The 13,353-nt window shown below is 39.6% G+C and overlaps 1 protein-coding gene across 1 annotated transcript in view; it reads right to left on the bottom strand.

Annotated features, from left to right (window-relative positions):
* The window catches only part of LOC134213400 (nidogen), a 28,868-nt gene extending 22,867 nt beyond the window's left edge, over positions 1–6,001 (bottom strand). The window contains exon 1 of the mRNA XM_062692435.1: positions 5,474–6,001. Coding sequence (XP_062548419.1) covers positions 5,474–5,665 — 192 coding nt within the window. The 5' untranslated portion in view covers positions 5,666–6,001. The remainder of the gene's footprint in view (positions 1–5,473) is intronic.
* Positions 6,002–13,353: the final 7,352 nt, after the last annotated feature.

Raw genomic sequence — 13,353 nt, 5'->3', positions numbered from 1 at the left:
TTCTTACAGAAATTCGAGGAATCAAAATATTTCACTAGGTAAAATTGGCAAATTAGTGGAAAATCTTTTTTTTTTCTTAGAACAATTTGGCGTATTTAATTAAATTTCAGGGAAAATATTCAATTTGGTGAGGCATTCCACGGGGGCATGTCAGTCGATCCTGAGCGACCATTTCGAAAATATTTGAAACTCTGCACAGTTTTTCAATTTCATCTAAATCGTCATTTTTCGATATCAAATCTTCATATTGAGTCACGACTAACTTTTCAAAAGGGTGTATGTGAAAATGGTTCAAAAATATTTAAAAAGCTGCACAGCAAAAACGGAATGTTCGATTGTTATGATTTTTTCAGCAAAGTTAGACAACTAAATGGTGATTCTTAAGAAAATGTGCACAGTAAAAAAAAAAATTTTTGCCTTTAAAATATCATTTTGTCACAAAAACTCAAATATCTCAAAACCCTATCTTTTTCGAACGTAATTTTTTAGGGAAAACGGTCCATTATATTAGCTATCTACCATAAAATTTGGTGATGGTAAACTAATAAACAAAAAGTTATGACATTTCAAACACCCCACAATTTTCACATTTAGTAAAAAAATTTTTTCTGTGTAAGTTATTTCGAGAATTGCAGTTTGATGCAGATTTTATTGTTAAGGGACGTGATTTAAACAAGTTGTTTTCATGATATTTTGATTTAATTATTCATAGCATCTATAAGAAACTTAGACACGATCCAGTGTTGTGATCAAAAGTATTGATAGTGTCATAATTTTCATTGCACGTGACTGGCGAAAATTCTTTTAATAGTGTTGAAACCTGTTGATAATAACGTTGATAGAAACATATCAGAAATGTTATTTTAAGACAAAAGCTGCAAAATCAAAGATTTATATACACGTGTACGTCTATAGTTTACCTGCAAAAAATATACCTCTTAGAGAATAGACTTTATGATCGGGAGGAAACGGGTATCTTCAACAACAACAAATGCATGATAGGTACATACCATGACAATGCTCACGAAAAAGCAAAAAAATTACTACTACTAAGGTTGTTAAAGATCTTATAGTAATTTTTTTCTTCGGTCAAGCAAATGACACCAAACTAGTCAGTAAAAACTTAAAAGTGATTTTGTTTATTGAAATATTACGAACAACATGAGTAGCCGCTTTCTCAACTGTTGTAGGCCGTTTGATGGAAAAAAGTGTTCAAAAGAGTTACGAAATCTCACCGAAAGCACCATAGATAAACTGAAAGCGACTGGTTATGCTCCAATGTCCACATTGAATACAAATTTACGCATTTGCACGTCCTGCCGTCTAAACGTTGACAAAAGAGCAATCTGTATATCATCGGTTGAGCAGAGCGCAGGAAGTTCGAAAACGACAGCAACTGAGGAATTGCCAGATGTATCGACAACAACTGAGGAATTACCAGAAGTATTAAGTGCTGAGAGCCTTGCCACCGTACCATCAGCGAAATCTGTTTCAACAAATCAATCGGAAGATGAGTGTATCCAAAAGGTCAACATCGAACGCTTTAACGAGGGCATAGCTGGGATAAAAGTGACTCCGATTAAATGGAGTAAGATGGACTACGTTTATTACCCGGAGAAAAATACCGTGAAATAAACGAAGCTGTACGAAGAAACCTCTTCAAATTAGGACCTGATGATGTGGAAAATACAGACTACGATGAGGTAATTATAAATATGAAGGAAATGTTCTCGAATGCAGCCACGTCAAGGAAAGAAAAATTATTGATTTTGTCGATGCTGCCAAGTTCGTGGTCTATTCAGGATGCCATTGATGAGTTCAAAACCAATAGAAATACAGTAAAAGAGGCAAAACAATTGAAGAATAACTGTCTTTCAACCAAAAATACTAGGTCTAGTACTGCATTAACAGATGAGACAAAAGAAATAGTAGTTCAATATTTTGAAGATGATGAAGTAAGTCGAGCTATGCCTGGTCAAAAGATTATGTATCAGTAAAAAGATGGAAAGCGTCAAGCAATCCAAAAACGATTAATGATGACGACTTTGAAAGAAGCGTACACACGCTTCAAGGAAATTCACGATAATATTAAAATAGGTTTTTCCTCATTTGCAAGCCTTCGGCCAAGGCAATGTAAGCTTCTTTCCAATTCAGGAACACATAATGTGTGTGTGCACAACCCATGAGAATATTAATCTTATTTTACATAGTTTGAAAAGAATCAATTTAACAAAGGATATTAAAATGTTAACTGGTAGTCTTTTGTGTGAAAATACAACATCAAATTGCTATCTACGATCTTGTTCGGATTGTCCAGATTCTTCATCATTGGAAAATACTTTATTCGCTGAGTTTGAAGAAAAATATATTGATCAGTTATCATTTGAGCAATGGGTGACCACGGATAGGTGTGACATAGAAACTATTGTAAAACCTGTAGATGAGTTTGTGTCATATTTTTGCTTGAAATTAGAAAGTTTAATCCTCACGATTTCATTAAAACAGAACAATCCAGCTTTTTAAAAATACGAAAAATACATTACAAAATGGTGAATTTTTAGTCATTTGTGATTTTTCTGAAAATTACAGCTTTGTATTGCAAGATGAAGTGCAGTCCCATCACTGGAACGTACAACAAGCTACAATTCATCCATTCGTTATTTATTTTAATGGAAGTACGCAAATTGAACACTTAAGTTTTATTATAATTTCCGAAGATTTAAGACACGATTCAGTATCCGTAAACTTGTTCATTGAAAAATGATTAACTTTTACGCGTTGATAAGCATAAAGAAGTCAAAAAGATATATTTCATGTCTGATGGAGCAGCGTCGCAGTACAAAAATCGTAAGAATTTTTCGAGCCTATGTCAATTTAAATCAATGTACGGAATTGATGCAGAATGGCATTTTTTGCTACATCACATGGCAAAGGTCCTTGTGATGCTATTGGAGGAACAATAAAGCGCATGGCCACAAGAGCAAGTTTAGCCAAAGAACGTGAGCATCCAATTAAAACTGCGAAAGAACTTTTTGATTGGGCAAATCGTAGAAAAGAAAAGATTTAACCAAATTATCATTTTGTTTTACTACTACTGAAGAGTACGAAATAAAGGCTTCAGAGCTCAGCGAGCAATTTAATAACGCGAAAACGATCCAAGGAACCCAAAAATTTCACTGTTTCATTCCATTGTCGGAAAATAAAATTAAAGCAAAACTATACTCAAACTGTGCTGATAATAATTCAAAAGTGTTCGATATTTTAAAAATTTGAATAAAAATAAATAAAAAATAAGTATTAATAAACTGTTTTCATGATATCATAACCCATACCAAAATTCAAACCCAAAACTCTTAGAGTTTCTATAACAACATTATGTAACTGCCACATTTAATTTAATACTTAGGATAATATTAATTCATTTTTATTTATTTATACATATAATATTTATACATATAATATACATAATATCGATGAATACATAAATATGGAATATCATACAAACAACTTGTTTAACTCACGCAAGGCCCTTAACAATAAAATCAGCATCAAATCTGCGATTCTTGAAAAAAAAATACACGGAAATTTTTTTTGTTTACTATATGTGAAAATTGTGAAATGTTTGAAATGTCATAACTTTTTGTTTATTAGTTTACCATCACCAAATTTTTATGGTAGATAGCTAATATAATGGACCGTTTTCCCTAAAAAATTACGTTCGAAAAAGATAGGGTTTTGAGATATTTGAGTTTTGTGACAAAAATGATATTTTTAAAGGCAAAAAAATTTTTTTTACTGTGCACATTTTCTTAAGAATCACCATTTAGTTGTCTAACTTTGCTGAAAAATCATAACAATCGAACATTCCGTTTTGCTGTGCAGCTTTTTAAATATTTTTGAACCATTTTCACATACACCCTTTTGAAAAGTTAGTCGTGACTCAATATGAAGATTTGATATCGAAAAATGACGATTTAGATGAAATTGAAAAACTGTGCAAAGTTTCAACTCAATAGAAAATCATGAATTAAAAATTTTCTTAAATTTTGATGCTGTTGCTTGGAATCGCTCAGGTCACGTGCCCCATCGTGCCCCAGCTTAACTCCGCCAGTGTCTATAGGATAGTGAATATGTGAATATATGTACCAAATATTGTTGAAATCGGTCAAGAAATTCAGAAGTTACAGTTAGTTGGTCGATAGCTAAATAATACGCCTCCCCGTCACACCCCTTCCCCTTTTTCCAATGACCCTTCGACTCCAACTATAATCGTATCCAATGTTGTCCAACACTGCTAAAAATTCTGCTCTTTGCTTTTAATCCATTTAATAGATTTTATAATCTTTACTATGTAAGTGCAACCAGAGTGATATTTGAACTTTCCAAATGTCATGTCAATGCTGAGGGTGGCTGGGTTCGATTCCCGGTGCCGATCTAGGCAATTTCCGGTTTGAAATTGTCTCGACTTCCCTGGGCATAAAAGTATCATCGTGTTAGCCTCATGATATACGAATGCAAAAATGGTAACCTGGCTTAGAAACCTCGCAGTTAATAACTGTGGAAGTGCTTAATGAACACTAAGCTGCGAGGCGGCTCTGTTCCAGTGTGGGGATGTAATGCCAATAAGAAGAAAAATAAATGTCATGTCAAACTATTAAAATAATGCACACCAGAGCCACAGGAGCGCGCGCGGTGAAAATACACTCCAGTGAAAACAACTCCAGTGTATTTTCAGCGCGCGCCCCTCTAGTTATACACTTACTTAGTGTATAGTTATAGTTAAACCTCCTTAGTTAAGATTACAAAATCGGTTAGATGGAGTAAAATCAAAGAGCAGATTTTTTTTGCACAGAGTGTAGGACAATACTGATTCATCTCCTGAGGACAGAGAATATTTAATTTAGCGTCAAATGTGGCGGAGTTCAGAGGATATAATAGATATTATACTCGACATATCCAATTTGTAGCTCTTATGGCAATCCTTGATATTGTACTATCTACCAAATAAAACTAACTCATACATTGAATTTTCATACTTACTTTCTCGATGCTCTGGTAATATAACTCTTACAAATGCAAGGAAGAAAATTATAACCAAAAAGTAACAGATAAAAAAGTATTTCTTCGCAAAAGATACTGAAGTGCATGTCGGCTGGACGCAAATACCAGTTGGTAGTTATCAGCATCCCACGCTTCGCCATTTTCTGCAGTTAGGAAGTTTGATAAGACCAGCTGTGAATTTGCAAAAGCACTATACGCAACGCACACGCATGTAAGAATAACCACAAATCCACAAATAAAACGATCTGTAGAATCACCAAAGCTTCTTTCTGACTGATTAGAGTTCTAAATATTTCAGTGTTACTGTTTGAACTCTGTGACTCTGCAGAAAATGATAACCATGTAGCTATAGTAAACCAGTGTCTTCGCTTGCTTCTTTCTTCGTATTAATTCCCAGGACTGTTTCACTTACATAGACAAATTCGTATTTTTCACTATAGAAATGGGCTGGAACATCCAACTGAACTTCCGCGAATTCCTCATCACCACGCGGTAGAACATCGCTCGGTTCGTTGATGTAGCTGTACAAATCTCTCGAACTTATTCCTTCGGTTGTTCTGGAGCAGACCGCAATGGCAACCAGAGCCACCAGAATAGATTTCATAGTTGAAAGTTTCCCTTTCTATTTTTCAGCATCTGATAATCAATCTATCACTATTTTTAGCAGCCTTACTGGTGGCCGACTTGGGATTATGTACGTATTAAGTAATGTGGTCGTTATCACTCTCGTTCGTTGGCCACTGAGTTACACTTTGCCGACAGACGTTATCAATCGTAAACTCTTTTATTCACAATCGCCCAACAGGATCCATTCACATTACTATCCTTAGCTGCTGGGCCAGTCTTCTTCACTAATCATTATGACTATCACCAAATCCAGAATGTTTCCAAAATAACGACCGTCCTACTCGAGATCCCGCACACGACTGATGATGGCCCTAGCAGAATGCTGCATTCGGTCCATTCTCAAACTCTCGCGCCGTCGTCGCTGTCGTTGCAAGAAGATGATTAATATATGGTGATCGCTGAGAGATGCGCCTGGTCTTCTAAACCATATGGCATACGCAAAAGGCAGCCTCCGCGACGAACTGGGGTTCATTAGGTTGTCGACGCGTGTAGACGTTCAGTATGAACCGTTCGATGCGTATGGACTAGAAATTCGTTACTGGTAGGGAAAACGTGTCGATTTAGAGTTTGAAAATTTAATTGGACGAAATTGGATGTTATTTTACCAGTGATAGCTTAGCGTGTATTTATCAGGCGTATCAATTGAAGTATGATTTATTTGATGGAGCGATGGTAGCATAGACAGTTTTGGAACATCTCCCGAGGAAATGATCAAGATTGAATTGGAAATTGAAATGACCTTCGGCAAACTAAATTAATAGATATTGAAGAGAATTTTTGTCGCAACAGTTTGTCGTTGAAGTAGCATCTCTTTTGTGGCATATACCACATTTGGGACAGTTCCACATAGGGAAGATCCATAAAGTACGTCACGCAAAAATCTGCGATTTTCAACCCCCCCTCCCCCTTTCGTCACACTTTTTGTATTAAACCTCTAAAATTTTTGTATGAGTCGTCACGCTGCTCGGAACCCCCCCCCTCCCCCCTATGAACGTGACGTACTTTGTGGATGCCCCCATACCAGCTTAGTACTCATTAGAAAACTTCAACATATGGATAACTGCGACGGTTTCGATTTAAATTGCATCTTGAACATTCGGCATGATCTCTTTAAAATGAATCATATTTGTAAAGGATAACGATAAATTTGAACCATCTACATCTATGAACTCAAATATTCACACTAGAAGTTACATTGTGACAAATTAAAAATTCGAAATCATAATTTTGTTTTTGTTAGACCTGTTCTATAAGAACGAAACAGTAGCGTCCAGCTCGGTCCCCCAAGCTAATAAATATACACAGCTGTTGTCAATTTAGCATAATAAACATTTTCTAGAGAAATATCGGCTAGCCGTATCTATAAATACCAACCAACAGCGACCATTAAACCTAATGAACATAAATATGTGTGAATTTATATTAATCTTTTGACTGCCATTGATAAATTCGTATCCACTGGTTTCGTTTGACTTTCCCCTGGCAAACAAATTAGAACGATGTCTAAGGAATGGATCGCAACCGACAAAAAAGGCGGGCACCGAAGAAAACCTAAGGGTACGGACACCACACTATATGGGAAACCACAGATAGACTTCACGACAGCATGCAGCTACTATTTCATGAAATGATGTATCGCTTGTAAAACGACAGGTTCTTCACACTCCCTATATTCTTCTAAAGTATGTTTCAGATTGAAGTACGCAAAACCCTCAATGTGTGTGGTATGCTAGTGACAAACAGACGTTACTACTACTCTTAATTTTAACATTGAAAATATGTTATTTCGCAGTAGACGTGATGCAAGTCAACGAACAGGTGGCGCACCTTTGTGCAGGTTCAATCTTGAATAGCCAACTTCGTTCCTATAGTGAACTGTACAGTCCGTCTGTCTATGACCACCTACCAATCACTATTATGCATTCGGCAGCAGTACATTAAGATCAAACGTACTTAAGCCGACGATATCCATGCTCTTCGTTAGTTACTCTCTTTCCGTACGCATCTGCGAGTTTTCCCAGGAACACTGTTGAAGATGAAAGAGAAATGTCGAAAACATTTGCGTTTTTCCAACTCTTCCGTGAATGGATTGAGAGTGTCACATATGCATCTTATGTTGTCCCGCGCATCATTGGCATTGAGCCACTGATGCGCCGACGCATTTTATGATCTGACGATATGCTCTCATAAGGGTCGAGGATCCCCAATAGAGAGCCGAAATGCCTGTGACTAACCGAAATAGTTGTAATTAAAAACATGTGCGCGTGTCAGTTTTGCTGCGCGCATCGGGAACATATGAGGGGAGTTTAATGTGGTTTTTATGAATTTATGATGTTTCATAATGTTGCGTAGGCATACAAATTGATAAAATGTTCTGGACGTTGACATGTTTGGATTCATATTAGCAATGGTGAGTTGAAACATATTTTTTCGGTACGTAAAATATTTAAATATTTAAATTTCATCATGCTTTATTAAAGTGACATACATTAACAGTTCATCACTGAGTAAGTTTATCAAACGTTTCTATTTCTACATTACGGCATATGAAAAGCGAAAAATGTATACAAAACCGATATTAATCAAAATTAAAGGTGCCGCTATTTACACCCTTCAAGATATGGCAAATAAACCTCAAATTCAAACATTTTTCCAACATAGTTTGCCTCAACAAAGATAATACTGCTTTCGGTAAGTTGAAACACATCTTCACTTCTTCTTATACTTATACTTATAAAAATCCACACATTTTTATTGGCAAAAATCTAAAGAAATTTACAAATTAATTGTATATGTGCGTTAATAATCACCCGAATTCATATAAAGGTTATTAGTTAATAAGGGTTAGGTGTGTTTTCACATATATGCTATGCAAATTCACATAGCTGTTATGTGGGAAATGCTATAGTCAAAATTTATGTGTGCATAATGAATATGATCGGATTTTTGTCAGTGTATAGATGCGAATTCATTTTTATTCAGAGGTCTGATCTCGTTGCGTTTGGCATTTCAAAATGTAATCTTAATTCGAATTCGATTTATTTCTAATTGATGAGAGTTTTTTGAGTTCATATCGTTTGCATCCAAATTATCCTTAAGTTGATTTAGTCGCGTGTTGATCATTTACTCCATACTCCTCTTCATGAGAAAGTGTTCCTGGCTACGAAATTGTGCACAGACGCTTTACTACCGAAGTAACCACCAAGCATTAATTATTGCAAGTAATCAATCACAGCTCAGCATATTTGATGCTAATGGCATTAGATCAGTTTTAATGATTTATTCAGTTTTAATCATTTATTCATTAACTGTCAAGCAACGATACACTATATATATAAAAATTCAATTATAATTATAATTTTATTATAATTTAATGTTTGTTATAATTTAATTATAATTTAATGTTTGCCTTTGTCTCAACTTTTTTTAAAAGCTTTTCTCGAGTGTTTTTTTTTTAATTTTAAATCGCAGTCCTTAGCCTCTTACCCAGCAATTCCTATCCCTACCTCCTCGTGATGCTGGCCGGGATACGAGCAACCTTAGGTAAGATCGGGTAACCAACCCCGATGGGAACTATGCATGGTCGTATGCTGCAGGGAAGGAGGGTTTGCTCATCTCCGGAGGTGCGGTTCACAACAGCGTCTGTTTTCCATGTTAGGGGCGGCTGATCATCGTCCGAGTGGCAGCGAGGGACTCTATGTGAAAATGTGCACCATGGTCCACCAGTAATAAGGAGAAATGATCCTCCGGAAATTTAGGGGGTTTGGTGTCAGGCCCTGCAAGCCAGTCTTTAAAAAAACATACGCAACAAATGATCATCAATACAGTACGGACCGGAACCATCAGCGAAGACCACTGCGACGAAAAACGACTAGTGATTGAAAACTCGGTTCGTGAAACTGCAAATCTCTCAACTTCATTGGGAGCACACGCATATTCGCAGATGCGCTCAAAAAAAAAAAAAAAAAAAGACAGGGTCACCGTCTTCGACCAGAGGTCGCATAGACTGAACACTTAACATCTAGCATTAGACAACGGACAGGACATTCACACAACACCCAGTGGACCAGTGGAGAACTTTTCGCTTTACGAAAAGTTTTCTCCTTACTGGGGCGGGAATCGAACCCACACTCCACAGCACATGCGTCTAGACGATTGACGTCGCTAACCGCACGGCCACGAAGCCCACGAAGACCGTGGATTCGACATCGTAGCGCTGCAGGAGGTTTGTTGGAAGGGATCAATGGTGCGAACGTTTAGAGGTGATCATACCATCTACCAGAGCTGCGGCAACACACACGAGCTGGGAACAGCTTTCATAGTGATGGGCGACATGCAAAGGCGCGTGATCGGGTGGTGGCCGATCAATGAAAGAATGTGCAGGTTGAGGATCGTAGGCCGGTTCTTCAACTACAGCATAATCAACGTGCATAGCCCGCACTCTGGAAGCACTGATGATGATAAGGACGCATTCTACGCGCAACTGGAACGTGAGTACAACAGCTGCCCAAGCCACGACACAAAATCATCATAGGAGATTTGAACGCTCAGGTTGGCCAAGAGGAGGAGATCAACTATTGGGAAGCTCAACGCTCACCGGCTGTCAAACGAAAATGGCCAACGACTAAATTATTTCGCCGCCTCCAAGAATATGGCCATTCGCAGCATCTACTTCCAACACAGCCTTCCGTATCGGTACACCTGGAGATCACCACTGCAGACAGAATCACAAATCGACCACGTTCTGATTGATGGACGTCACTTCTCCGACATTATCGACGTCAGGACATATCGTGGCGCTAACATCGATTCTGACCACTACCTGGTGATGGTTAAACTGCGCCCAAAACTATCCGTCATTAACAATGTTCGGTACCGACGTCCACCGCGGTACGACCTAGAGCAACTGAAGCAACCAGATGTCGCCACTGCACACGCGCAGCATCTCGAGGCAGCGTTGCGGGAAGAGGTTGAGCTCGATGGGGCCCCTCTTGAGGACTGCTGGAATACAGGTAAAGCAGCCATTGACGAAGCAGCGGAGAACAACGTCGAGTATGTGGGACGAAGTCGACGGAACGATTGGTTCGACGAAGAGAGCAGACAGATTCTAGAGGAGAAGGACGTAGCGCGGGCGGTCGCACTGCCTCAAGGTACCCGGCAGAACGTTATGGACGGAAGCGAAGACAACGGACGCCTTTTTCAGGACAAGAAACGCTGCCTGGAAGAAGCGGAGCGCGATGAGATGGAACAGCTGGGCTGTTCTCAAGAAACACGCAAGTTCTACCAGAAGCTCAACGCATCCCGCAAAAGCTTAGTGTCGCGAGCCGAAATGTGCCGGGATAAGGATGGGAACGTGTGCTGATCGAAAGGTGGAAGGAGCACTACGAGGAACATTTAAATGGCGCTGAGAGTACAGGCAGTGAAAGTCAAGGCGGCGGAGGAGATGACTATGACTACGTCAGTTCAGCGGACGATAGAAGCCAACCAGCCCCCACCTTGAGGGCAGTTAAGGATGCCATCCAACAGCTGAAGACCAATAAAGCAGCTGGTAAGGATGGTATCGGAGCTGAGCTCAACAAGCTGGGCCCGGAAAAGCTAGCCACTTGCCTGCACAAACTGATAGTCAGAATCTGGGAAACTGAACAGCTACCGGAGGAGTGGAAGAAAGCGGTTATATGCCTCATCTACAAGAAAGGCGACAAACTGGAGTGTTAGATTTTTCGAGCGATCACCATCTTTAATGCCGCCTACAAAGTGATATCCCAGATCATCTTCCGACGTATGTCACCATTAGTGAATGAGTTCGTGGGAAGTTATCAAGACGGCCGCTTGACAACGGACCAGATCTTTACTGTACGACAAATCTTACAAAAATGCCGTGAATACCAGGTCGCAAAGCACCATCTGTTCATTGATTTCAAGGCGGCATACGACAGTATAAACCGCGTAGAGCTATGGAAAATTATGGACGAGAACAGCTTCCCTGGGAAGCTTACCAGACTGATCAAAGCAACGGTGGATGGTGTGCAAAATTATGTGAAGATTTCGGGTGAACACTCCAGTTCGTTTGAATCGCGCCGAGGACTAAGAAAGGTGATGGACTTTCGTGCCTGTTGTTCATGACGCTGTTATGACGCTAGAAGGTGTCATGCGTAGAGCCGGGTGTAACAGCCGGGGCACGATTTTCAACAGGTCCAGTCAATTTATTTGTTTCGCGGATGACATGGACATTGTCGGCCGAACATTTGCAAAGGTGGCAGAACTGTACACCCACCTGAAACGTGAAGCAACAAAAGATGGACTGGTGGTGAATGCGCCAAAAACAAAGTACATGCTTGTGGGCGGAACCGAGCGCGACAGGGCCCGCCTGGGAAGCAGTGTTACGATAGACGGGGATATCTTCGAGGTGGTCGAGGAATTCGTCTACCTCGAATCCTTGCTAACGGCTGATAACAATATTAGTAGTGAAATACGAAGACGCATCATCTGAGAAAGTCGGGCCTACTACGGGCTCCAGAAGAAACTGCGGTCAGATTCTTCACCGCACCAAATGGGTTATGTGCAAGACGCTGATAAGACCAGTAGTCCTCTACGGACACGAAACATGGACAATGCTCGAGGAGGACTTGCAAGCACTCGGAGTATTCGAGAGACGGGTGCTTAGAGCCAACTTTGGCGGCGTGCAATAACACGGTGTGTGGCGGCGAAGAATGAACCACGAGCTCGCCCAGCTCTACGGCGAACCCAGTATCCAGAAGGTAGCTGAAACCGGAAGGGTACGATGGGCAGGACATGCTACAAGAATGCCGGACAGCAACCTTGCAAAGATGGTGTTCGCTTCCGTTCCGGCAGGTACGAGACGGTGTGGAGCACAGTGAGCAAGGTGTGCAGACCAGGTGCAAAACGACTTGGCGAGCGTGGGGAGCATGCGAGGATGGAGAGATGCGGCCTCGAACCGTTTATTGTGGCGTCAAGTTGTTGATTCAGTGTTATCTGTTTAGATGTAAACTAAATAAATGTAAAATGAAATGGTGTCGAGAAAAGATATTTTAGTGCAGAGAATATTTAACTCTCTTGCCTCACTTCTATACTGAGTTGCCCATTTCGGTAGGAATGAATGTATAAAAGAGAGGTATATAATACAGGCTCCCCAAGTAACCATGAAGCTATATATTAGAGTGGGGCGCAGTTGTATGGAAAAAAGCAAACTTTGTCTGATCAAGTGAGATCAAGGTTTTTCTGAATCGTTTTGGGACCCCAATCAACTGTGCAAAATGTGGGCTCGATTGGGTGTACCCTCGCATGCCGCATCGCGTTTTAAATTTACATGGAGATTAGTATGGGGAAACGTACTTTTTTGCATTTTTGCTCTTAGCGGCTTCAATTTATCATCAATCACGTGACTCAATACGTTAGCATATAGTCTGGAAGATGCCGAAAGACTTTGCCGAAGAAAGTACGTAGCTGGAAGGTCTACAAAAAATGTTATTACGTTTCGAAAATTGACTGTTCAAACCATATGCGAGAAATCAATGTTTCTGCCAGCACTACCGGACAACCTATGTTTATCGAAGGCCAAAACTCATCTTCCGTCTTGTCGGATTTTTTTCTTTGTGAAATAACTCCGGATAGCTCCCATTAGCTCAATAGCCCTATAAGATCAGT

This window comes from Armigeres subalbatus, chromosome 2, assembly GCF_024139115.2.
Source record: "Armigeres subalbatus isolate Guangzhou_Male chromosome 2, GZ_Asu_2, whole genome shotgun sequence".
In the NCBI taxonomy this organism is placed as follows: domain Eukaryota; kingdom Metazoa; phylum Arthropoda; class Insecta; order Diptera; family Culicidae; genus Armigeres; species Armigeres subalbatus.
The sequence above is the reverse complement of the archived record's forward strand: the minus strand, read 5'-3'. Positions and strand labels throughout refer to the sequence as shown.